Source organism: Lucilia sericata, unplaced genomic scaffold (genome assembly GCF_015586225.1).
Source record: "Lucilia sericata isolate MDLA Ls3-8-SP2 unplaced genomic scaffold, ASM1558622v1 Contig000310F_arrow, whole genome shotgun sequence".
Classification (NCBI taxonomy): domain Eukaryota; kingdom Metazoa; phylum Arthropoda; class Insecta; order Diptera; family Calliphoridae; genus Lucilia; species Lucilia sericata.
In genome coordinates, this window is record NW_023994334.1 from 31,997 (window position 1) to 58,246 (window position 26,250).

The 26,250-nt window shown below is 30.4% G+C and overlaps 2 protein-coding genes across 4 annotated transcripts; both read left to right on the plus strand.

The window, feature by feature from the left end:
* Nucleotides 1-1,404: 1,404 nt before the first annotated feature.
* Nucleotides 1,405-19,457, plus strand: LOC119603543 (protein deadpan). Of its 3 annotated transcripts, none has more exons than XM_037955585.1 (4): nt 1,405-1,646; nt 15,797-16,213; nt 16,437-16,532; nt 17,642-19,457. In XM_037955585.1, the coding sequence occupies exons 2-4, from the start codon at nt 16,046-16,048 to the stop codon at nt 18,785-18,787; spliced, it is 1,410 nt and encodes a 469-aa protein (XP_037811513.1). In that variant the 5' UTR covers nt 1,405-1,646; nt 15,797-16,045; the 3' UTR covers nt 18,788-19,457. The 3 variants fall into 3 exon arrangements, with proteins under 3 accessions (XP_037811513.1, XP_037811514.1, XP_037811515.1); XM_037955586.1 differs by having other exon boundaries at nt 15,871-16,213; nt 17,642-18,930; XM_037955587.1 differs by lacking the exon at nt 15,797-16,213 and having other exon boundaries at nt 17,642-18,930.
* Nucleotides 19,458-20,983: 1,526 nt separating this feature from the next.
* Nucleotides 20,984-21,548, plus strand: LOC119603541. Its single transcript, XM_037955583.1, has one exon. It carries the CDS (start codon nt 21,071-21,073, stop codon nt 21,461-21,463), a length of 393 nt encoding a protein of 130 aa, XP_037811511.1. The 5' UTR covers nt 20,984-21,070; the 3' UTR covers nt 21,464-21,548.
* Nucleotides 21,549-26,250: the final 4,702 nt, after the last annotated feature.

The window sequence follows — 26,250 nt, forward strand, 5'->3', positions numbered from 1 at the left end:
CTAACTACTAACTAACTAACTAACTAACTAACTAACTAACTAACTAACTAACTAACTAACTAACTAACTAACTAACTAACTAACTAACTACTAACTAACTAACTAACTAACTAACTAACTAACTAACTACTAACTAACTACTAACTAACTACTAACTAACTAACTAACTAACTAACTAACTAACTACTAACTAACTAACTACTAACTAACTAACTAACTAACTACTAACTAACTAACTAACTAACTAAACTAACTAACTAACTAACTAACTAACTAACTAAACTAACTAACTAACTAACTAACTAACTAACTAACTAACTAACTAACTAACTAACTAACTAATTTTCCAATAAAACTTAAAAATTTGAATTTTAATAAAAAAAAATACTTTTTAATTTTTAATAAAAACTTTTAACTTTTAATAAAAAACTTTTTAATATTTAATAAAATCTTTTTTAGTAAAAAATTTATTTTTAAAGAAAATTTCGAGAAAAAATTTAAAGTTTTTGTATTTTTATATAAAATTTTGAAATTTAAATACAAAATTTTTAAATTTTAATGTATATTTTGAAATTTTGATTTAAAATTTTGAAATTTTGATTTAAAATTTAGAAATTTTGATTTAAAATTTTGAAATTTTATTGTAAAAATTTAAATTTTTAAAGCAAATTTTGAGTTTTTCGAGAGAAAATTAAAAATTGAATTGAAAAGTAGTTTTATATTAATTTAAAAAGTAGGTTTAATATTCAAATAAAATGTTTAATTTTCAATAAAGTATTGAGAAATTTGAAAGAAATACTTATGTATTTTAATTTCAAAAGGTTTAAAATAAATTGACGATATGTATTTTTAATTAAAATTTAAAATTTTTAATAAAAATACTATTTTCTAATAAAAATATGTTTTGGTAAAAAAATCGTTTTATTTTTAGTAAAACATTTTATTCTTTCTACGCCAAAAACCTTTTCAAAATTAAATTAAACGAAGAAAATGTAGGTATAAAAATTAAACAAAACAATAAATTCTTAACAAATTTTAAATTATGGCAATACTTTTCCTTTCATCACTCCCCCACAAAACTACAGCAAAACTAACGGTTAAAAGAAAAAACAATAATTTCACCAAATTTTTACTACCAAGTGTCTCATTTCTTGACCACTATTAATTTTATTTCATTTCTCGTATTTTCTTTCCAAAACTTCTCATTATTTTCTCAACAAAAATTAACTTGTCCCATAAAAGTTAAAAAAGTACCGTTGCACATACAATGAGTGTATGAGAGGCCTCAAAAAAAATGCAAAAAAGAAAATATTAAAAAAAACAACAACAAATACGCATGCTCAGAAATAAATTCACGTTTCTGGCGAACAACAACCGTCATTTACGTGAGGTGAATTTGTAGGTTTTTCAATAAAAAAAACATCTACAAATATTTCATATTGTTTATTGTTTTATGGAATATTTAGAACATTAATAAAACAAAAATAACCAACAAAATGTAAACTAATAAGGTATTATGCTGGAATTGAAAAAAAGTGTTAAGAGAATGAAAGAAAATACAAGTGATAAAGTGTTTTTTGTTAACAACATTCCCATTTGTGGAAGGTAATAAGAAGTGAAAGGAAAAAATGGTCCAGGGCCAAGGGGTAAGCAATTATTTGTTGTGTTATCTTCTTTACGGATTTCTTACTTTTAATGTGTACAGTGAAGAGCAAAATATTAGCACTGAAGTGTTATCAAGTCAACGTAATCAGTATTTGGTCATAGAATCCAGGGTAATCCCTATCAAGGGGTTTTCTTCGATTCTTTCTATTTGTAAACGGTCAAATAGGTACTTTCCATCTTGAAATTCTGTTTTCTCTCTGGTATAAGATTTTCGTTAAATTCTTAATTTGATTATGTCTATGCTTGAATGATGTCAATCGGAATAACATTAGACAACACTTTCCAGATATCTTTCCAATTCACCGGTTGAAATACCACAAACGTGATCGAATAAGCTCTCGTATCGAAAGCACATTTCGATGTCGAAATTAAGCCAAAATTTACGAGATTTCAATACCGAATGCCATCATCTAAGAAAGGAAAACTACGATCAATTTTACTCGATCTGTTTCCTCCTCGACTTATTATCGTTTCTCAATTATTCGGCTAGTGCTTAGCAGTAGACAACTTTGTTCAGAGATCTTGGTAATTCAAATAGAGGATCAATAGCATACATTTTTGTTGGGAAGAACTTCGTTCTCTAAGTCCTCGTACTCTTATCGGATATTTTCTTTAAGAACATCAGAAGATGTTGTTTTCTTTATATGAAATGAATCGAAGATGATATCGATCATGTTTTCACAGTTAATCGTTTAGTTGAGAAAGAAAATTCTTCCAATCTTGGATATTTTCATTGGGAGGTCCCATACATGATGTTCAAAGACTTGAACGTTAGAAACGATCAAATGAATTGATCGCAGCACATATCTGATCAAAAGGCCGACTTTTTCTTTTGACTTGAAAAGAACCGTGAACTAACATCTCATTAAACAATCTGAACGACGGTTGCAAATAACTAAAACCATTCCAAAACGTAACTCTTAAAATATTCAAAATTGCTCAAGTCCATCTTGTTCTTTATCGCTTTTTAGAAGAAAAATCAGAGAGAGAATATCGTTAAAGAGAAAATACTTTCAGTTCTGGAGACCATTTAACAATATTTTCAATAGTTCCACCGAGAAGATCTTTAAGATCTTTCAGTCGCTGTTGTTTTTAAGATCTGTTATTTCAACGAATCTCAAAAATAAGTCGAGAGGGCATAAAACCGATCAAACTAACGGTCAGAACAGTATGATGGATATGGTGTCAATGCTGAGGACTACTTGAGATCTTTTTAATAGTTCTAAAAAGAACTTCCACAAAAGATCTTTCTGTAGCGGTAGTTCTTTAAAAAAATCTCTAAGAAATAATTAAGAAGTGATCATAAAAGACATTGTCATAAATCGAAGGTGTTATGGGTCAAGGGAACGGTTCCAATGCTGATGACCATTTGAGATCTTTCTTATACATTTTTAAAAGATCTTATGAGAAGTTTCGGAAGTCGGTTTCTTTCTGTCATTCGTGCTAGAGAGATCCTGACAATGTCATAAATCTAAAGTGTTATGGGTCAAGGGAACGGTTTCAATGCTGATGAGCATTTGGGATCATTCTTCTAAATCTTAAGAGAAGTCTCTGGAATCGGTTAATTTCTTGCAGTCGTGCCAGAGAGAGAAAAATAATATAGTTAATAAGAGTTTCAAAATCGCATTATGAAATAATGGATTAGAAAAATGCTCCATGATCAGAAACAGACTGGTTTCTAGACAACTATTTCTGCTCCGAAATGACTCAAGTCTTCTACAAAAGTATTAACTCGGAAACTTTATAAGATGTCATAAGGATAATGGATCTTTACCGAAATGATGAACTCAACATCTTATCTCTACTTAAGTTAATTCAAAATTTTATATAATCTTATATATAGAAACCTATTAGAAATTTCCAGTTTTAAATAACTCCCAACCACTTGAGAAAAATATTCCCACTAATAAATAATAATCTTATTTTTAATCTTCTCCCCACCTCAACCATTTATGACATTCATTAATTTTTATTTATTTAAAAAATAAACAAAAAATTATATATAAATTAATACCTTTAACTAGCAACACTCCCCCCTCTTCGCCTCTGCACCCCTAACAACACCCTAAAATACTTCAAATACTTAGAAATATTTTCACACATTCCGAAATACAAATCTTTGAAATTTCACCTCTTAGCTTTTCTTACAAGAAATACAAATTTAAATAAGACACCAAAACCTCCCCTGTTTAAATGACAAGGATCATGTGTTTATTCCCTGATTACCTTGTCTTCGCCTGCAACATTTGAATATTATCATAATTATTATGACTTTTCTTCAAGTAAATGTAATAAGGGTGCAGCAGTTTGTGTAAAAGTTCCCAGGCTCTCACGTGTTTGCTGCGATAAAGTTTTTCGGAATCCTTGTTTAAAATAAAAATACCTTTGCAGATGACAACAACAAAAACAAAACTAAAATTCCCATAGTTATACGATCACTCATAAACATTACAGTTGACTATAGTTTGCGTCATTTGTGCTAGAAATAGGGGCGTCTTTTTGCTCCTTACGTCTCGTCTCGTCAACGTCATCATTTTCATATGCTTTCAGTTCAGTGTCCTTACGTTTGTATGTGTTGCATGTGAGTTTTTGTTATAAAAGCAACTTCCTTAAGTTCCTTCCGCATTTAACTAACGCGTTTAGTTTATTTGTCCATAGTGCTTTTTTATTATCGCGTATAGTAACTGATAATGGTGGTGGTTTTTTGTTGTTACTCCTTAAGCAAGTCCTTGTGTGTGTGTGTGTTTGAAGGCCTGTGTATTGTAATGTGTATTGACTTCCCCCTTTTGCACGTGGATTAATAAACATTATAGTTAAAATTATTGCATTTAGAAAAATACCTTTACTTAGGTGATCGTGAGAAAAAGTTTTTCTCACATTCTATACCTTGAAATGAAATTTCAAATTAAATTCAAAATTGTTGTTGTATTCCTAGTAGTAGTTGGGTGGTTTTAAAGGAAAAACTGTACTTAAACAAGGATTGTTAGTTATATCTTGAAAAGTGGTTAAAGTTTTTGAATTGAGGGTTTGTTTTAGTTGTTTCTTTTTTGGCGAGTAAAGGTATGTGTGTGAAGGTTTTTGAGTGGGTTTTCTTCTAAAGGCTTTGTCATGTTAAAATATAGTGTGGGAATCATATAACAGATGTTTGTGTAAATGATCAAAATGGAATTGCTTTTTTGGGTTCAAGAATTAATTTGTAAAACATGTTAATTAAATGCCCAGGATTTCATATTAACAGTATCATGAGTAAGCAGAAAGTTTGTTTAAGGAAAAGTAAACGCTGTGTGAACTTTTTCATAGAGCAAAATTTGGATCATGAATCTTTAGAATCTTTGGAACAATGCTAAATCTACAGTTTCAAAAGGTTCATTGAAATTGTGAATTCTATAGTCTAGTTTATAGTTTAGTCTAGTTTAGTCTATAGTCTAGTCTATAGTTAAGTCTATAGTTTGGTCTATAGTTTAGTTTATAGTTTGGTCTATAGTCTAGTCTATAGTTTGGTCTATAGTATAGTCTATAGTCTAGTCTATAGTCTACAAGAATTTGCCAGAATTTAAACATTTATATAGTCTATAGTCTAGTCTACAGTCTAGTCTATAGTCTAGTCTATAGTCTAGTCTATAGTCTAGTCTATAGTCTAGTCTATAGTTTAGTCTATAGTCTAGTCTATAGTCTAGTCTATAGTCTAGTCTATAGTCTAGTCTATAGTCTAGTCTATAGTCTAGTCTATAGTCTAGTCTATAGTCTAGTCTATAGTCTAGTCTATAGTCTAGTCTATAGTCTAGTCTATAGTCTAGTCTATAGTCTAGTCTATAGTCTAGTCTATAGTCTAGTCTATAGTCTAGTCTATAGTCTAGTCTATAGTCTAGTCTATAGTCTAGTCTATAGTCTAGTCTATAGTCTAGTCTATAGTCTAGTCTATAGTCTAGTCTATAGTCTAGTCTATAGTCTAGTCTATAGTCTAGTCTATAGTCTAGTCTATAGTCTAGTCTATAGTCTAGTCTATAGTCTAGTCTATAGTCTAGTCTATAGTCTAGTCTATAGTCTAGTCTATAGTCTAGTCTATAGTCTAGTCTATAGTCTAGTCTATAGTCTAGTCTATAGTCTAGTCTATAGTCTAGTCTATAGTCTAGTCTATAGTCTAGTCTATAGTCTAGTCTATAGTCTAGTCTATAGTCTAGTCTATAGTCTAGTCTATAGTCTAGTCTATAGTCTAGTCTATAGTCTAGTCTATAGTCTAGTCTATAGTCTAGTCTATAGTCTAGTCTATAGTCTAGTCTATAGTCTAGTCTATAGTCTAGTCTATAGTCTAGTCTATAGTCTAGTCTATAGTCTAGTCTATAGTCTAGTCTATAGTCTAGTCTATAGTCTAGTCTATAGTCTAGTCTATAGTCTAGTCTATAGTCTAGTCTATAGTCTAGTCTATAGTCTAGTCTATAGTCTAGTCTATAGTCTAGTCTATAGTCTAGTCTATAGTCTAGTCTATAGTCTAGTCTATAGTCTAGTCTATAGTCTAGTCTATAGTCTAGTCTATAGTCTAGTCTATAGTCTAGTCTATAGTCTAGTCTATAGTCTAGTCTATAGTCTAGTCTATAGTCTAGTCTATAGTCAAGTCTATAGTCTAGTCTATAGTCTAGTCTATAGTCTAGTCTATAGTCTAGTCTATAGTCTAGTCTATAGTCTAGTCTATAGTCTATTCTATAGTCTAGTCTATAGTCTAGTCTATAGTCTAGTCTATAGTCTAGTCTATAGTCTAGTCTATAGTCTAGTCTATAGTCTAGTCTATAGTCTAGTCTATAGTCTAGTCTATAGTCTAGTCTATAGTCTAGTCTATAGTCTAGTCTATAGTCTAGTCTATAGTCTAGTCTATAGTCTAGTCTATAGTCTAGTCTATAGTCTAGTCTATAGTCTAGTCTATAGTCTAGTCTATAGTCTAGTCTATAGTCTAGTCTATAGTCTAGTCTATAGTCTAGTCTATAGTCTAGTCTATAGTCTAGTCTATAGTCTAGTCTATAGTCTAGTCTATAGTCTAGTCTATAGTCTAGTCTATAGTCTAGTCTATAGTCTAGTCTATAGTCTAGTCTATAGTCTAGTCTATAGTCTAGTCTATAGTCTAGTCTATAGTCTAGTCTATAGTCTAGTCTATAGTCTAGTCTATAGTCTAGTCTATAGTCTAGTCTATAGTCTAGTCTATAGTCTAGTCTATAGTCTAGTCTAGTCTATAGTCTAGTCTATAGTCTAGTCTATAGTCTAGTCTATAGTCTAGTCTATAGTCAAGTCTATAGTCTAGTCTATAGTCTAGTCTATAGTCTAGTCTATAGTCTAGTCTATAGTCTAGTCTATAGTCTAGTCTATAGTCTATCTATAGTCTAGTCTATAGTCTAGTCTATAGTCTAGTCTATAGTCTAGTCTATAGTCTAGTCTATAGTCTAGTCTATAGTCTAGTCTATAGTCTAGTCTATAGTCTAGTCTATAGTCTAGTCTATAGTCTAGTCTATAGTCTAGTCTATAGTCTAGTCTATAGTCTAGTCTATAGTCTAGTCTATAGTCTAGTCTATAGTCTAGTCTATAGTCTAGTCTATAGTCTAGTCTATAGTCTAGTCTATAGTCTAGTCTATAGTCTAGTCTATAGTCTAGTCTATAGTCTAGTCTATGTCTAGTCTATAGTCTAGTTCTATAGTCTAGTCTATAGTCTAGTCTATAGTCTAGTTCTATAGTCTAGTCTATAGTCTAGTCTATAGTCTAGTCTATAGTCTAGTCTATAGCTAGTCTATAGTCAGAGCTATAGTCTAGTCTATAGTCTAGTCTATAGTCTAGTCTCTAGTCTAGTCTATAGTCTAGTCTAGTCAGTCTAGTCTATCTAGCTAGTCTATGTCTAGTCCTATAGCCTAAGTCGGTTAGCTAGTCGTTAGTAGTTCTCGATTTCAGAGTATCCCCAGACCAGTTTCTCTACATGGCAGTTTTAAAAATATTTTTAATAGTGTATCCTGATTAAAAACATTGCTCATACAATATATATACCAAAACTTCACGCCAATAAAACTTATTTTCCCACAAACCTTAAAAAAAAAAAAACTAAACCAAATCCTTGATTTAGACAAAAAAAATGTGACCATATTAATTCATATTGATCCTTAAATTTTTTACATGACATTACAATTAAAACCTCCTTAAATTCTCATGATCACCTTCCAACTTCCCCCTACTCACGTCTAAAAAAAGCAAACTAAAGTCGTAAAGTTTTTTTGTTTTAAACAAAAACAAAATATTCCCAGGAATTAAAAATAAAAACGAAAGAAACTAAAAATATAGAAATGCTAAACCATCATATAAATACATAAATGGATGATGAATGTTTTAAACATGGAATACGAAAACTATATGAAATATTTAATAAACACATGCGCCACAATTTGTTAAGGGGCATGACATGACACGACGACGCATGATGCACGCATAGCATACATTCAGAAGTATGTACAATGAAATCAAGGTGTTGATCCTTTACCGAATGTGAGAGTAAAAAAAAAACATGATTAAAGTAGTGTTGTGTTTTTTATGATTATTATTAAGGGAAGCTTACGAGTGGCGGCTAAGGAAAATATATTTCTAAAATATTAAATTTAGGATTAACCATAAAAAGTGCATCCATAAGGCTTCCTTAATAAGCAGTTTTGGGCTGGAGTTCTTTTTTTTATGATTAAAATTATTTAATGTGTAAATCGTGCGTTTCGAAGAGTAGAATAAATTCAATGTTTTAATTTATTTTGAAGAAAAACGAAAACCCAGAAATTGTAAATTGTAAAAGATGTTTATGATGGGAAGAAATATAAATTCAAGTAGCTAAAAAAGTTGAACGAAACATTTGCCAAAGCAGGAGATAAATTGTAGAAAATATTTATGTGATTGTGAGATTACTCCTTAGAGATCAGTTGCGATCAGTTTTGTAGATATCGTTTAATATAAGGTTTGATTTAGAAAGTATTTCTTAGAAATCATTTTTGAAAACTATGGTGATCTAAATTCGTGTAAATGAAATTTGAAAACAATCCAAATATGACCATAATGATCCAAATATGATCAGAATGATCTTAATACTTAAACCTTCCTACAAATGTTAATTGCGTTTGAAAAGGTCGGCTTAAATTAATATTTCTTTACACAACTTTAATCCTTTCTTTCTCTTTCAAAAAAAAAACAAGATCTCCCTCAGCCACAACATCTTTTGGTTTGTGTTGTAAGAATGTATGTGCGATCGTCTTATAGGATCTTCCCCCTTTAACTGTCTAAGAAATGTAAGGAATGAAATCTTTTGATTATTTTCTTTAAGGAAAAAAAGTCATTACATCATGATCAAACAGCTGTTCAAAAGCGTGGATACGTGCCATTGAAAAAAAAAGAAATTGATTCTATTTTATAATTTTTTTTTTTTTGGCACATGCCCTCTAACATTTTCATTTAGTGTGTGTGTGGATGTTTGTTTAATATTTTTGCAGCCGCCTTGCTTGCAACAAGGATGCTGTTTGCGTTTGTGTTTCTGTGTTTATTTATTGTGTCTGGTCTGTAATGTCCGTTACTTTTGGGTAGGGGACGTTACGATACATTATTTCATTGCTTATAAGTATTTTCTTATTTATTATCTTCCTTCCCTTTTTGCCAGGATATGTTTTAAAATTGACTGTGCTGCACACCTTGGCCTAAATATTGTTGCCGTATTTTGGCATTGTCCTTAAGGATTTTTGATATCAGAAGTGTGCCAAATTTTTTTAAGGGATTTGTATTTATCTTTTGGGCTCATTGAAAAGATCAGTCATTAGTTATTAGGATTTGTATTGTGTGGAGGAGATTTTGTTGCTGTTCGAATGTTTAGAAGAATGTATTATTGATTTTTGTAACGGTCGTTTTGGAATTTTATGAATTGACTTGAATGAAAAGAATCATTTGGGTACTTTAAGGACATAAGATCGATCTAAAATATTTGAACTACAACATCTTAATATGGTTCTCTTACATATGTTGAAACATTTTTCTAAATGATCACATAGATCTCAAGAAAAATATACTAATTTGCAAAATCGAAGTAGTCATCCTGATTATTCCGTTTGTCCTACTTCGATCTCTTTATACGTCTTTCTTTGATAATAATTTCATAATAGACTAGTCTAGTCTATAGTCTAGTCTATAGTCTAGTCTATAGTCTAGTCTATAGTCTAGTCTATAGTCTAGTCTATAGTCTAGTCTATAGTCTAGTTTATAGTCTAGTCTATAGTCTAGTCTATAGTCTAGTCTATAGTCTAGTCTATAGTCTAGTCTATAGTCTAGTCTATAGTCTAGTCTATAGTCTAGTTTATAGTCTAGTCTATAGTCTAGTCTATAGTCCAGTCTATAGTCTAGTCTATAGTCTAGTCTATAGTCTAGTCTAGTCTATAGTCTAGTCTATAGTCTAATCTATAGTCTAGTCTATAGTCTAGTCTAGACTATAGTCTGTTCTATAGTCAAGTCTATAGTCTGTTCCATAGTTAAGACTATAGTCTGCTCTATAGTAAAGACTATAGTCTACTCTATAGTCAAGACTGTAGTCTGCTCTATAGTCAACACTGTAGTCTGCTCTATAGTCAAGACTGTAGTCTGCTCTATAGTCAAGACTGTAGTCTGTTCTACAGTCAAGACTATTGTCTTTTCTATAGTCAAGATCGTAGTCTGTTTTATAGTCATGACTATAGTCTGTTCTATAGTCAAGACTATAGACTGTTCTATAGTCAAGACTATAGACTGTTCTATAGTCAAGACTATAGTCTGTTCTATAGTCAAGACTATAGTCTATTCTATAGTCAAGACTATAGTCAAGACTATAGTCTATTCTATAGTCAAGACTATAGTCTATTCTATAGTCAAGACTATAGTCTATTCTATAGTTAAGACTATAGTCTGCTCTATAGTAAAGACTATAGTCTATTCTATAGTCAAGACTATAGTCTATTCTATAGTCAAGACTATAGACTATTCTATAGTCAAGACTATAGTCTGTTCTATAGTCAAGACTATAGTATGTTCTATAGTCAAGACTGTTCCATACTCAAGACTATAGTCTTGTCTACAGTCTTGACTATAAACATGTCTATAGTCTTGACTGTAGTTTTGTCTATAGGCTTGCCTATAGACTTGTCTATAGTCTTGTCTATAGTCTTGCCTATAGTCTTGTCTATAGTCTTGCTTTTACTAAAAATTCGATTCTGTATTCAAAATTCAATTTTTCATTAAAAATCGATTTTCACAAAAAATAAGATTTTTCACAAAAAATAAGATTTTTCACTAAAAATTCGATTTTTCACTAAAAATTTGATTTTTCACTAAAAATTCGATTTTTCACTAAAAATATGATTTTTTTATTAAAAATTATATTTTTCTCCAAAAATTCGATTTTTCACAAAAATTTTTATGTTTTGCTTGCAATAAAAAAGGACCCTAAAATGGGAAAATTGTGAACATTTTCCAATTTAATGATTATTTTTACTCCACATAAACGACCGATAAATAAATTGGAATACATTTCGAAATATCTTTAGAATTATTCATTTCCCAATATCAAACTCTTTTTAATAGATAAAAGACACAATAACAACAAACAATAGCATATTTAAACCATTAATCAAAATCAAACATTTTGAAATTGAAAATTTCAAAACAATATCAAGCACAAGAAATATTTCTAAGATAAGCGCCACTTATGAGTGGCTTTTTTTCAACTAAAATAAGATTTACTCAAATATATAGTTTGCTCAGTTCCCTCTTCTCCAAGTCTACTCTTCTTTATATTAACAAGATTGCCATCTTTTAATAATAACCATAAAACTCAAACCTTCTGGTTAAAAACCACAAAATCTCTTTACAAGTTAGAAAAATGTTTTAAAACTTTAAAATTTTGATTATTTTTCAAACTTCTTTAAAAACATCTGCCCTAAAAATTAAGAAAATTTTGAAAACATCTTTTAAAATAAATTATTGATTATTGTTAAGAAATAACTAAAGAAAAAAATCATTACTTTTAAATCCGTGTCGTAAAGTAATAAAATAAACTGTCTATGATCAAAGGCATAATAGCACACATGCCATAAATAGCGACGCGTGGTAAAAAAATGCTTTCAAAATGCACGATCTTCAGAACCAGGTAACAAACTTTTATTGCTTAGAAAAATCCTTGTGCTCTGACTACCAGAAGAGGTTTAAAACCACCCCCTTGGCTATAAAACATACTTAAAGAAGTTTTAAAATTTTTGCATTTGTAGGGTTTTTCCTTTGCTGGCCAAACAACCCCCAATTTATTAGACACGGGCCAATAGTTGATATCAAGCAGCTGATGCCATGATTTGCAACAAAACTTTAAGATTTCGTTTAAGGAATAAAAGCCGGCTGTGGCAAGATATTGTATCTTAAACCACCCTATGGATAGGTTAGGTCTTTAAGCATGATAAATCTTTTAATTGTTATGCCCCCAGTATTTTTTCTTTAATGAATTTCTGTTATTTTTTTGCTTAATTGTCAAAAGATTTTTGTTAATTTTTTTAAAAGAAAACCAGCAGCTGTGATTTAAGATATGTGAGCAATCAAGTGTTAAGTTTTTTTAAATTTAAAATGTAAAATGTTTTCTTTTATGTCTAGAGTCTAGACTTTTTAATTATTTATTAATATTTTACTGTTTACTTTCAGTTTTTAGTTGTTTATATTATTTTTACCGTTTAGTAGTCTAATCTCGGCTTAGCCGTTTAAATGTTGTAGTTTAGTGTTTAATCTATCGTTTTTAAACCAAAGGTTTACCATTATTTCACAGTTTATTTGCCATAGTTTTTAAAATATAACTGTTGCTTAGACTTAGTGCAGTAACTTGGCTTAAGCTTAGTTTTGTTGTCTAAATCTGTTGGTTAACAGTTTTGCAGTTAATCTATTTTGTGTAAAAATTGTGTTGGGTTTTTTCTTGTAGAGTTTTTTTTTCGCAATTTTCGGAATTTTATAATCCCTTAACGACACGTTACGATTTTGATGCCATCCTTAGCGCCATTAGCACTGTCTTTGATCAACAGATCAGTTCAATGAGTTCTTTTTTAAAAAATCTAAGAAAGCTGTTAACATGATGCCAATTTAAAGATTTAAATGTCTAGGATCAGCTAATGATCTCAACGATCAAAGTATCTTGAAATCTTGTGGGTTCTAATGTTAGTTGCTTTCAATGCATTAAACATAAGTTTGTCATAGAATCCAATCATTGTAATCAATTTTATGATCGATCTAGAATTTAACTTTTTATAGATTAAATAAAACGATCACATTAGATACCAATGTACGTTTCAAAACCAATTTAATCTACGACAAGACCTACTATGACAAGGTTAGGAGGAACACTTAACACTTTAGCCCAATTGAGATTATTTGTGCAGCTTTTTGCAGCTTAAGTTCATGTGTGAAACTCAAAGATCAGTGAACAAGAAACATTTTCTATCATTTTAAATCAATAGCGTTGCAGTTCAAAACTTTTATGAATAATATGAACACAGACCTAGTCTAATAATACTGATCACCAAACGATCATTGGGAAGAAATGACTAAGATTTAATTAAAAAACTAGTCTACTTTGATTTTTCGATAAAATTATCTTACATTAGTTAAAAGATCAGTGATCGAGAATAAAAATTTTCTTTCATTTAAAAGCAAAAGATTATGATGGCCTCTCATAGCTTTTATAAATAATATCCTTATACATATTTATGTACTAAGATCAATATAATAAAACTGATCATTGCAAGATCATTGAGAACATATACCTATGACTTGATCAAATCATCAGTCCATTTCGATTTTGGTATAAATTACTTACTTTCTGGCTTGAGTGTAAAGAAAAGTGACCAAAAACCACAATAAAACTGATCATATACGACCAAACAAGAGCCTTGTAGTTCAAAACTTTAATGACAAAACATAATAAAACTGATCATTGAGAAAATATTCATGATTTGGTCAAAAACCCAGACCATTTCGATTTTGGTATAAATTTAATTCTTTCTAAAGAAAAGTGATCGAGAAACACAATAAAAGATAATCAAACAAGCTCCTTGCAACTTAAAACTTTCATGAAAAACATTAACAGTTCAAGCTTGCAAAAAGTGCATTATAATAAAACTGATCATTCCACGATCATTGAGAAGAAATGTCTGATTAAATATTCATTTCATTTCAATTTTTTGATAAATTAAATATTTTCACTGATCGAAAGATATAATAAAACTAATCATTCCACGATCATTGAGAACAAATGTCTCAAAATTTGATCAAATAATCAGTCCAGATCCAAAGATCAGTGATCGTTAATGTTTGCAAAAAAGACAAGCAAAATAAAACTGATCATTTCACGATCATTGAGAAGAAATACCTTTGATCAAATAACCAGTTCATTTCAAATTTTAAAAAAAATAAATTTTGTCTGGCTAAAATTTAGTGGTTGAAAAAGATCCAAAGATCAGTGATCGTGTAACATTTTAAAACAGATCATTTAAAGTAGAAAATATGAATTAAGTTGAATATTTTTAGATTTTGATCTCATCAGTTTTCTTCTAAATTTAAAGACTTTAAAACAGAGAGTAACAAAAAAACAGATCAATTATCGTTAGACATAATAAAACTGTGATCTTGAATCGTTTGCAAAAAGACAAACATAATAAAACTGATCATTCCACGATCATTGAGAAGAAATACCTTTGATCAAATAACTAGTTCATTTCAAATTTTAGATAAATTAAATACTTTCTGACTACAGTTTAGTGATCGATAAAGATCCAAAGATCAGTGATCGTGTAACACAATGAAACAGATCATATATTTATCGTCATAGCATGATCATTTAATGAATAAATTATGAATAAAGTTAAATATTTTTAGATTACGTTCTCATCCGATTTTTCTAAATTTAAATACTTCAAAACCGAAAACAACAACAAACACAGATCAATGATTGCGACACATAATAAAACTGATCATTATTTTGATTTTGGGGAGAATATGAATGAAGTTGGAAGTTGTTAGATTTTGTTTTCAAAACTACAAAAAAACGAATGACGTTTAAGAATTTTCAAAAGTTGGTTTTTAAAATCCAGAAATAGGATCGATCTTTGAAAATAATATCTTCTCTATTGTTCCCCAAAACGATATCCCCATTTCAACTCAAACTGTATATAAAACCCCCACAAAGAAATGGCAACTCTTGCATATGAAAAATACACTCATTATACTCTCCCTTTCAACAAAAATGAGTACATGGCATTTTTCTACTCTTTTTCCAAAGAGTTTCTGAAACAAACTCAAATGAGTAGTTTTACTATGAAGACCAAACCACTCATTATTTAAATATAACGTTTAGCATGATCCATATTTCAGCAAAACATTTTACAATTCCCATGATTATATGGAAACTAATATATGACAAACATTTGAGTTAAATAATAAAATAATTTAATTTTTTCACACACAAAAAACTATAGGGGTCAGTTTAACTTAGAAATGGACCCCTAAATTATGATATAGGAACTAAAATTATAATATTAGATAACATAACACAGAACCTTAGCAAACACTCGAGGAGTTGGTAGCACTACTAGAGCTAATGCTTAAAATTTTTTCAAGTATTTCAAATACTTCAGAAAATTACTCTCTGAGTTAAAGAAAAACTCCCCTAAGTTATATTTAAGAGTACTCAATTTTGGATATTACTTAAGAGTGTTTAAATTTTACCTGATAACTTGAGTATTTGGCTCAAAAGGGAATTTATGACAAGATCTGTTCATCGACCAAGCACAGGTAATAAAAACAACAATATTTAGCGTGAGAAATTATTTTCTTTGAACAAGAAAATAAAGGACACTTTGAGTGTGTTTTGGTGGTGTGCTGCTGTAGCGACGCTTCGTTTAGTAGCGACTTAATGTAAGTCGTAGCAAACTAAGGATCAGTATCCTTTAGACGTTCATCCTGAACATAACAAACGCGTAATCTTCGGATTTTTTTGTTAAAGAAAAAATTCTTAAATTCGAAGATTTTTTCTAAAAAATTATTAAGTTTTTGTTTTTTATTTATTTTAATAAAAACAAAGTGCAATTTTATTTAAAGAACTTTTTATAAAAAAAACTAAAACCAAAGTTGTTTTATTTTTTATAACAAAAAAAGTGTTAAGTTTATTATTTTGTAAAAAAATCTACAAAAAAAAAAACCTTATGGATTTATGCTGCTATTGATTTTTTTGAAACATCAATTAATTTGGATTATTTCGGGCTTCAATTGCAAAATTTTGGATTACATTTTTATTCACCTATTTGTTATACATCTCTAACCAACTTTAAATATGGATTACAAAAACGAATTTCAATCTGATGATGATTTCGATTGCTCAAACAGTTATAATGATAATTTCCAACAACAAACGGCCCAAAATGCCGCCCAAACTCAATTTAATACCTCCCAAGGACGTTTAAATAATACCGCGGGATTATCGAAAGCGGAATTGAGAAAGGTAAGAGGAGAGAAACTAAATTTGAAAAAGATATATATCTTTTTTTTTGGGATTCAGAGCAATTAAAAGGAAATTGTTAAAAATTTGGAAAATTTGTCTTCAGTTTTTTAACTTTTCATTCATTTTTCAAAATTTATAAAAAATTATTTCCTTTCCTCTTATTTATTTTTGTTTAAATTTTAATTTTTTAATAATTTGTTTTTTTTTTTATTTACTTTTTTAGACCAATAAACCCATTATGGAAAAACGTCGTCGGGCTCGCATTAATCATTGTTTAAATGAATTAAAATCTTTGATCTTGGAAGCCATGAAAAAAGACGTAAGTATTGAAAAAAACCACAAATTCCCATAAAACCCAAAAGTTTGTTAAGTTCCAAAAATCGTCTAACAAAATTTTGTTCAAAAGTCCTAAAAGCGGCTTAAATCAAAGTTATAAATAGTGATCATACCAACAAGATCATACATTTCTATACAAAAAACCAGTTTTATCCTGCTGAGAGCCAGTTACCAAAACTCCAACGCCTCCCTTATATCCACCATAAAATAATCGTTAATTTAGAGAAAAAAAAAAAAAACAAACTATAGTAGATCACTGATCAATAATAAACCTTAATAATGAGAAGAAAAAAAAAACCTGCGTGGGAATATATTTTTCATTAAAAATCAAGAGTGTTGAAGCTCAAAAAAAAAAAAACAGCAAAAACTTTCATACAAGATCATGCTGATCTTGCTAAACAAACCGAGTATTATGAGTAACACGAAAAAAAGAGACCACGATCGTTTATCCCATTTGGTATGATCATGGTAAAATGAATGAAATTTTTTCTTGCTGTTTCTTTGTTGTTTATACCCACCTTCCAAGCTTAAGATTTTGTTCTCATCAGTTTTTTTTCTTAAATCCTTCAAAATCCCCAAAATGAGCAAAAAAGAAAATAAAAAACACTGATCGTGTTTGCTTTATAAACTTGTCTGTGTGGTGTTTACAATCTGTATTATGATCTGTCTGTGCTTTATAGTTAGTTAACTGATGTCTGGCCCTTTTTCTTGTTATTTCTTTTTACTGCTGATTTTCGTTAAGAAAACAAATTGCTATCAATTAGATATTTCAACTCAGCCCAGCAACATCATGATCTTGCAGCAGTTTGATTATTAAGCTCGCTCGTATAAAAAAAATGTGCGAAATTTTCTTGAACAGCGTGAGCAAAACAAAAACGAAACTTAACAAGTTTAAGAACGAAACAAAAAAAATGAGAAACACAATTTGCAAAAAGTAGGCGGCTTTTTAACAAAGCAATCTTGGCTTGGAAGCCTGGGAAAATATTCAAGCCAAGTAGACAATTAACAGAATTAACAAACTTTTAAATAAAGTTGCCAGATTTTTGTAAAACATATTATTAATTTCCCTTTTTTCCTGTTATTTCTTTTTAGCCGGCTAGACATACTAAACTGGAAAAGGCTGATATTTTGGAAATGACTGTAAAACATTTACAGTCCGTGCAAAGACAACAGTTAAATATGGCTTTACAAACCGATCCCACGGTTATACACAAATTCAAAACCGGTTTTATGGAATGTGCCGATGAGGTTAATCGTTATGTCAGCCAATTGGATGGTGTTGAAGATGGTGTACGCCAAAGACTTAATAGCCATTTGAATAATTGCGCCACCAGTTTGGAACAGATTGGTTCAATGACCAATTTCTCTAATGGTTATCGCAGTGGTGCTTCTTCAAATTTCTTTGCTAATGCCAATACAATGCCTTTACCTAATACGGGTTCTTTGTTTCCTGCTTTACCTCAGGATTTGAATAATAATCCTGCTGCTGGCATACAAATGGGTGGTGTACAGTTGATACCCTCTAGATTGCCTTCGGGAGAGTTTGCTTTAATTGTGCCCAATACCGCCAATAATCCAACAGCTGCTGCTTCTTTAATCAACAGCAATTCCAATTCAGCTTTTCCTTCCTGGCCCGGCAATAACACTACGGCGGCCTCTAATAACTCTACACCCATTAATGACTTTGCTGCCAACTTTAAGCGTCTCAGTGCTTTCTCTAAACCTCAAAACTCGCTAATCACTCCTCTAAAAGCTCCTGTTGCCAACAACTATCCCCAAACCAACTTAACACACTCGAACTATCAACTTCAGACCACACAGCAGCAACAACAACAAGCTTTTCATACCACCACCACTACTAGTCCTCCTCTCAGTCCCATCTCTTCAGTATCTAGTCATAATGAAGATTCCATTATGCACACTAGTTCTGATTTTACCACTTCACGTTCGGTATCACCCAGACAAGATAAACACAACAGTTTCTCGGGTGTATTTGCCTCACCACCCTCCAGTGCCGAGAATTCGTTTGTCTTAAGTGCTGCTCATTTGCAACAACAACAGGTTTCGTCTACCTCTAGTAATAGTGATTTGAATACCAGTTCATCCTCCTCATTGAAAAGATCATTTTCGGAAACAGCTGATTCTAGTATTTGTTCAGAAGATGAACCCACCAGCAAGAAATATCAAAGAGAACAACAAGATGGCGAAGATCAGGATAGTATGTGGAGACCCTGGTAAATTCCCATTCTAAACACACTGTTCATCTTTATGTAAATTATTTTTGAATTTAAAATATCTTCTCTCTCTCTCGAAAAATTTGTTTTTATTCTATTTAAATAATAATTTATTTAATTTTTAAAAAAATTTTAAATGTTTCCTTTTTAATTTTAAAATTGTATATTATTATTTTTTAAAATCAACACAGAAATTTATTTTAATTAATGTTAAAAACTCTTTAAAATTATTAAGTTTTTTTATTAATTTCTTTATTAAATTTTTTGCCAGCAGTTGTTTAAATTTAATTAATTAATTGTTTTTTAAAAAATCTTCTTTCCTAAAATTTTGTAATTATTTGATTTCTTCTCTTTATATATATTTATCTGTGATTTGTACATAATTTTGAAAATATTTTTAATTTGTTTAGTTATGTTTTAAGTTTTAATTATTATTTTTCTTTATTATATAAAACTTTTTCTATTAAGTTTTTGTCCTATGTTTAAGTATTAAAAAATTTTGATTTCTTTTTTTCTTTAAAAAAAAAATTATAAATTTGTTTGTGCTCTTTTGGGGAAAGAAATGTTTAATGTTTTTCAAAAAATTGTTTATTTTTCTAAGAATAAGCGTAAAATTAATAGCAAAAAATTGCTGCAATTTTGTAATACATTGAAATAAATTAAAAAAATATTGCTAAAAAATTAATTTAAATTGTATTTTTTTTTTTTTTTTGATAATTAAGAGTCATTGGTTTGGTTGAGCAGTGATCACAAATCAAACATTTCTTTTAATTTCTTATTGAACTGATCGTTCAGTAATTTGAGATCATATTTAGGATCGATATTTAGTCAGAGGTCTCAGTAATTTATTATAAATAATTTAAAGAGATGATCTTGATCAGCGATCAGACTCATAAAGATACGATCACTAATTTTAGAAGTACACGTGATAATTGAACTGAACTAGAACTGAACTAGAACTGAACTAGAACTGAACTAGAACTGAACTAGAACTAGAACTAGAACTAGAACTGAACTGAACTAGAACTGAACTAGAACTGAACTAGAACTGAACTAGAACTAGAACTGAACTAGAACTGAACTAGAACTGAACTAGAACTAGAACTGAACTAGAACTGAACTAGAACTGAACTAGAACTGAACTAGAACTGAACTAGAACTGAACTAGAACTGAACTAGAACTGAACTAGAACTGAACTAGAACTGAACTAGAACTGAACTAGAACTGAACTAGAACTGAACTAGAACTGAACTAGAACTGAACTAGAACTGAACTAGAACTGAACTAGAACTGAACTAGAACTGAACTAGAACTGAACTAGAACTGAACTAGAACTGAACTAGAACTGAACTAGAACTGAACTAGAACTGAACTAGAACTGAACTAGAACTGAACTAGAACTGAACTAGAACTGAACTAGAACTGAACTAGAACTGAACTAGAACTGAAATAGAACTGAACTAGAACTGAACTAGAACTGAATTAGAACTGAACTAGAACTGAACTAAAACTGAACAAATACTGAACTAATTTTTGAAAGGAAATATTGATATTATCAGAAATATCAGTGATCACAAATCGATCTCTTCTTTTGATAACAAATACGACTGATTACGTTTAATTTTGTATTTAAAAAGTTATTTGTTTGTTTATAAAGTTATTATTTTTAAGTTTTCTTTAAAAAATGTCAGAATAAGACCAAAAATATTAATGATCATAAAACGATCTCTATTTCCAATTAAAGAAAATTTACACAGATGTCTCCCCTAAGTCTAGTAAAATCTATTCCCATTGAAAAATTCCTCTCTTAAAATCAAATATCACAATCGTTAATGTGAAATTACATCTCTAGTTTTTTTTTGGAGCAAAAACCGCAAACAAACGGAAATAAACATGACCTTAACTGATAGTGATAGTTTAAATTTGCGCGCTCTATAGAACACGCACAATAAAATGACTTGTAAATTGCAAAAATTAAGGAAATCACCTTGAAAATAAATTTTTATTAATGCTTGATTAAAAGGCAAAAAATGTTCAACAAACTAATAAAACAACAAAAGCTGATAATAAACATAAATAAATAAAAATGAAAAACAAAAATCTACTATAAAAACTCGAGACTTAAGAGAAATTTGCAATAGTTTACAAATTAAATTCAAGAAAAATTGATTGTTTTCAAAAATACAGAAAAAACGCAGTGTTAAAAATTAATCAACAAAGCAGGCGTTAAATTTTAGAAAGAAAACCTTTATCAAATCGGAAAACAATAAATTTTGTTCCTGCAAAATGTTTAAAAGTTTAATAATATTGACTATATGTGTTAGTTTAACTCTAATCAAGGCCAATGATTTACTTAATTATCGTGTCTCACCGAAATTTTTAAAACCTTTAAAAAATGCACCTAAAGATGATATCACCCTAAGTAAGCTGGATGAATCTATAGCACAAATATCCAATGTTTATACACAGGCACTATTTTCGGGCACCCACACACCCGAATTGGAAGAACGTATGCATAAATTCGAAATTGAATTATTTGATCAATTGGATGAGCTTTACAAGCAGGAAAGACTTAAGGATTATATGAAATATGAAGCCGAGGTTACGAATCGTTTGATATTATATAATATGTTGAAGAAATTATTCGGTACATTGGAGGTGGATAAGAAAAAGAATTGAATGTTTTGTTCCAAAGAACGACAAACTGTGATATTTGAAATTCCTAGTTCCTGTATTGAATTGAAAGAGAAATTTTGAATTTTAAATGGAGTTTTCTATTGATATTTGAATATTTATTAATGTGCCATATTTATAAGTATTTTTTATAACAAATAAAATGTTAATTAAACAAAATGTTGAAATTAAATTATTATTTTCAAGGATTTAGAACTGACCTCTAACTGAATCTTAACTGATCTAAGGCTGATTTAAAACTGAACTAAAACTGAACTAGAGCAGAACTGAACTAGAACTGAACTAGAACTGAACTAGAACTGAACTAGAACTGAACTAGAACTGAACTAGAACTGAACTAGAACTGAACTAGAACTGAACTGAACTAGAACTGAACTAGAACTGAACTAGAACTGAACTAGAACTGAACTAGAACTGAACTAGAACTGAACTAGAACTGAACTAGAACTGAACTAGAACTGTAACTAGAACTGAACTAGAACTGAACTAGAACTGAACTAGAACTGAACTAGAACTGAACTAGAACTGAACTAGAACTGAACTAGAACTGAACTAGAACTGAACTAGAACTGAACTAGAACTGAACTAGAACTGAACTAGAACTGAACTAGAACTGACTGACTAGAACTGAACTAGAACTGAACTAGAACTGAACTAGACGAACTATAACTAGAACTGAACTAGAACTGAACTAGAACTGAACTAGAACTGAACTAGAACTGAACTAGAACTGAACTAGAACTGAACTAGAACTGAACTAGAACTGAACTAGAACTGAACTAGAACTGAACTAGAACTGAACTAGAACTGAACTAGAACTGAACTAGAACTGAACTAGAACTGAACTAGAACTGAACTAGAACTGAACTAGAACTGAACTAGAACTGAACTAGAACTGAACTAGAACTGAACTAGAACTGAAACTAGAACTGAACTAGAACTGAACTAGAACTGAACTAGAACTGAACTAGAACTGAACTAGAACTGAACTAGAACTGAACTAGAACTGAACTAGAACTGAACTAGAACTGAACTAGAACTGAACTAGAACTGAACTAGAACTGAACTAGAACTGAACTAGAACTGAACTAGAACTGAACTAGAACTGAACTAGAACTGAACTAGAACTGAACTAGAACTGAACTAGAACTGAACTAGAACTGAACTAGAACTGAACTAGAACTGAACTAGAACTGAACTAGAACTGAACTAGAACTGAACTAGAACTGAACTAGAACTGAACTAGAACTGAACTAGAACTGAACTAGAACTGAACTAGAACTGAACTAGAACTGAACTAGAACTGAACTAGAACTGAACTAGAACTGAACTAGAACTGAACTAGAACTGAACTAGAACTGAACTAGAACTGAACTAGAACTGAACTAGAACTGAACTAGAACTGAACTAGAACTGAACTAGAACTGAACTAGAACTGAACTAGAACTGAACTAGAACTGAACTAGAACTGAACTAGACTAGAACTGAACTAGAACTGAACTAGAACTGAACTAGAACTAGAACTGAACTAGAACTGAACTAGAACTGAACTAGAACTGAACTAGAAACTGACTAGAACTGAACTAGAACTGAACTAGAACTGAACTAGAACTGGAACTAGAACTGAACTAGAACTGAACTAGAACTGACTAGAAACTGAACTAGAACTTGAACTAGAACTGAACTAGAACTGAACTAGAAAACTGAACTAGAACTGAACTAGAACTGAACTAGAACTGAACTAGAACTGAACTAGAACTGAACTAGAACTGAACTAGAACTGAACTAGAACTGAACTAGAACTGAACTATACGATTAAATGAACTAGAACTGTAATTCCAAATAATCGATGAATTTAAATGATCGTGTTTCTTTTCGCGATTTGTTTAAGTGTTCTTCATGGTAAACTGCTAAGTGATCGTGTTTCTTCAATCGATTCATCATACCTGACTCAAATCTGCTTAAATCAATACGTTTTCAAACCTTCTCTCTACTAATACAAAACATACAATTGATTCAAATATTTCACCACAATACCGATTCTATGATCTTCCATGATCATTTCATATAAATCTTATTGAAAAAAGCGAAATTGGTTTTCAAATCTATTGTAATCACCTTAAATCCGTTACAATCACGATTGTTAAACGTTTATCGTTATAATATCATTATTTAAACTAAATTTGTTGTCTAAGTATCCTGGGAAATTCTCACAACAACTATAGGGAAATAAATTTCCAACAAAAATATATACAAAATATTAAAACAAGCGATAAACCGTAGCAAATAACTACAAGAAAGAACAAAAACAAATCACTACAAGAAAATATAACAAAAACAACAAAAGGACAGAAAAATAAGATGCAGAACTGCATATAACCTATACAAGGACCTGTAAATATCACACAAAGCAAACACTCACATACACTTGTTAATCAAAGAAAAAACAAGATCGAAAGACCTGCAAGGAGAGTGAGAGAGGAGGTTAAGAGAAGAGTAGGTTAGATGCAAAGGTTAACAAACGTAAGAGCAAAACCCAAAACAGACAGACGGATGGACAAACAGACGGAAAAGCAGACAAACAGACAGTACAACAAACTAACCGACAGAACGTCATTGAGTCAGTTGCAATACAAACAAAAGGTACGAACGATCGACTACAATACAAATATTCAAGGATGTGTGGGAATTTTAAGAAACAAGTGAAACGGTATTCAAAATTTTTACTACAACAAATCGAATACGAATGAATATGCAAGCAAACGGACAGACATACCGACAGTCACACAGACATAATAAATATACGATAAAGTTGAACACGATGATGATGATGATCGTGTGATTTTTTTTTTATAAGAATCAGCCAAAAGGATAAAATACAATACTCATACATATTTTTAAATAATAACAACAAAAATTATAATTTTTATTTTCAGTTTTTTTTCAGATCTTTTGAGATTGTTTTTGTTGTTCTGTTCTGTTTGGTAGCGGGAGTTTCTCAGCTCATATTTCAAATGTGTGAGAAATAAATTTTTTTTTTTCGATTTTAAATTTGTGTGTAAAGATATTTTCGCATCATTTATATAAAGGCGTATGTGAGAACATCAAGTATTTTAGTTGTTGTTGTTGTTGGTACACTATAATTTTGTAGAAGAAAAGGATAAATCAGGTTTTGTGTGTTTGTTGTTGTTGTACAAAAAATTTACCCACGCAAAGCAAGCGTCTGACACACGACTTATTCTTTTCTTCCTTAAGGATATGGAATTATAATTAGTTCCGTTTAGCAGGTTATTTTATTCGTCGGGGAGCAAGAGATATTGCAGTTTTGATTAAGGTATTTATTTTGTTGTAAAGGAGAAATGATTTTTTTTTTTTGATTTTACAAAGAGGAAGGGAGGGTACATTTATAATTATGAGATGGTTTTAAAGGATATTTTAAAATATCATTTAAAATTGTTGTGAAAAGGTAAAGGATGATTATGTGGGAATCGATTTGAGGGCATAGGAATTGATTGAAGAAAATAAAAATTAATTTGTATTCAAATGTTGTATTTAAATTTAAATAGAACTTTTAAACTGCTGAAGAAATCAAAGTAGTGGATTCCATAATTAGATGAAATGGAACTGAACTAGATCAGGTCTAGAACTAGAACAGAACTAGAACAGAACTAAAACAAAAATAGAACAGAACTAGAACAGAACTAGAACTGAACTAGAACTAGAACAGAAATAGAACAGAACTAGAACAGAACTAGAACAGAACTAGAACAGAACTAGAACAGAACTAGAACAGAACTAGAACAGAACTAGAACCAGAACTAGAACAGAACTAGAACAGAACTAGAACAGAACCAGAACAGAACTAGAACAGAACTAGAACAGAACTAGAACAGAACTAGAACAGAACTAGAACAGAACTAGAACAGAACTAGAACAGAACTAGAACAGAACTAGAACAGAACTAGAACAGAACTAGAACAGAACTAGAACAGAACTAGAACAGAACTAGAACAGAACTAGAACAGAACTAGAACAGAACTAGAACAGAACTAGAACAGAACTAGAACAGAACTAGAACAGAACTAGAACAGAACTAGAACAGAACTAGAACAGAACTAGAACAGAACTAGAACAGAACTAGAACAGAACTAGAACAGAACTAGAACAGAACTAGAACAGAACTAGAACACTAGAACAGAACTAGAACAGAACTAGAACAACTAGAAAAAACAGAACTAGAACAGAACTAGAAACAGAAGAACTAGAACAGAACTAGAACAGAACTAGAACAGAACTAGAACAGAACTAGAACAGAACTAGAACAGAACTAGAACTAAACAGAACTAGAACAGAACTAGAACAGAACTAGAACAGAACTAGAACAACTAGAACAGAACTAGAACAGAACTAGACAACTAGAACAACTAGAACAGAACTAGAACAGAACTAGAACAGAACTAGAACAGAACTAGAACAGAACAGAAACTAGAACAGAACTAGAACAAAACTAGAACAGAACTAGAACAGAACTAGAACAGAACTAGAACAGAACTAGAACAGAACTAGAACAGAACTAGAACAGAACTAGAACAGAACTAAACAGAACTAGAACAGAACTAGAACAGAACTAGAACAGAACTAGAACAGAACTAGAACAGAACAGAACTAAACTGAACTAGAACAGAACTAGAACAGAACTAGAACAGAACTAGAACAGAACTAGAACAGAACTAGAACAGAACTAGAACAGAACTAGAACAGAACTAGAACAG

Bases quoted from the DNA above. Each gene is read 5' to 3' on its own strand.
- LOC119603543 (XM_037955585.1), top strand. From the start codon at position 16,046: ATGGATTACAAAAACGAATTTCAATCTGATGATGATTTCGATTGCTCA. The intron at 16,214-16,436 runs GTAAGAGGAGAG...TTACTTTTTTAG, and splicing joins CGAAAGCGGAATTGAGAAAG to ACCAATAAACCCATTATGGA. The intron at 16,533-17,641 runs GTAAGTATTGAA...ATTTCTTTTTAG, and splicing joins TGGAAGCCATGAAAAAAGAC to CCGGCTAGACATACTAAACT.
- LOC119603541 (XM_037955583.1), top strand. From the start codon at position 21,071: ATGTTTAAAAGTTTAATAATATTGACTATATGTGTTAGTTTAACTCTA.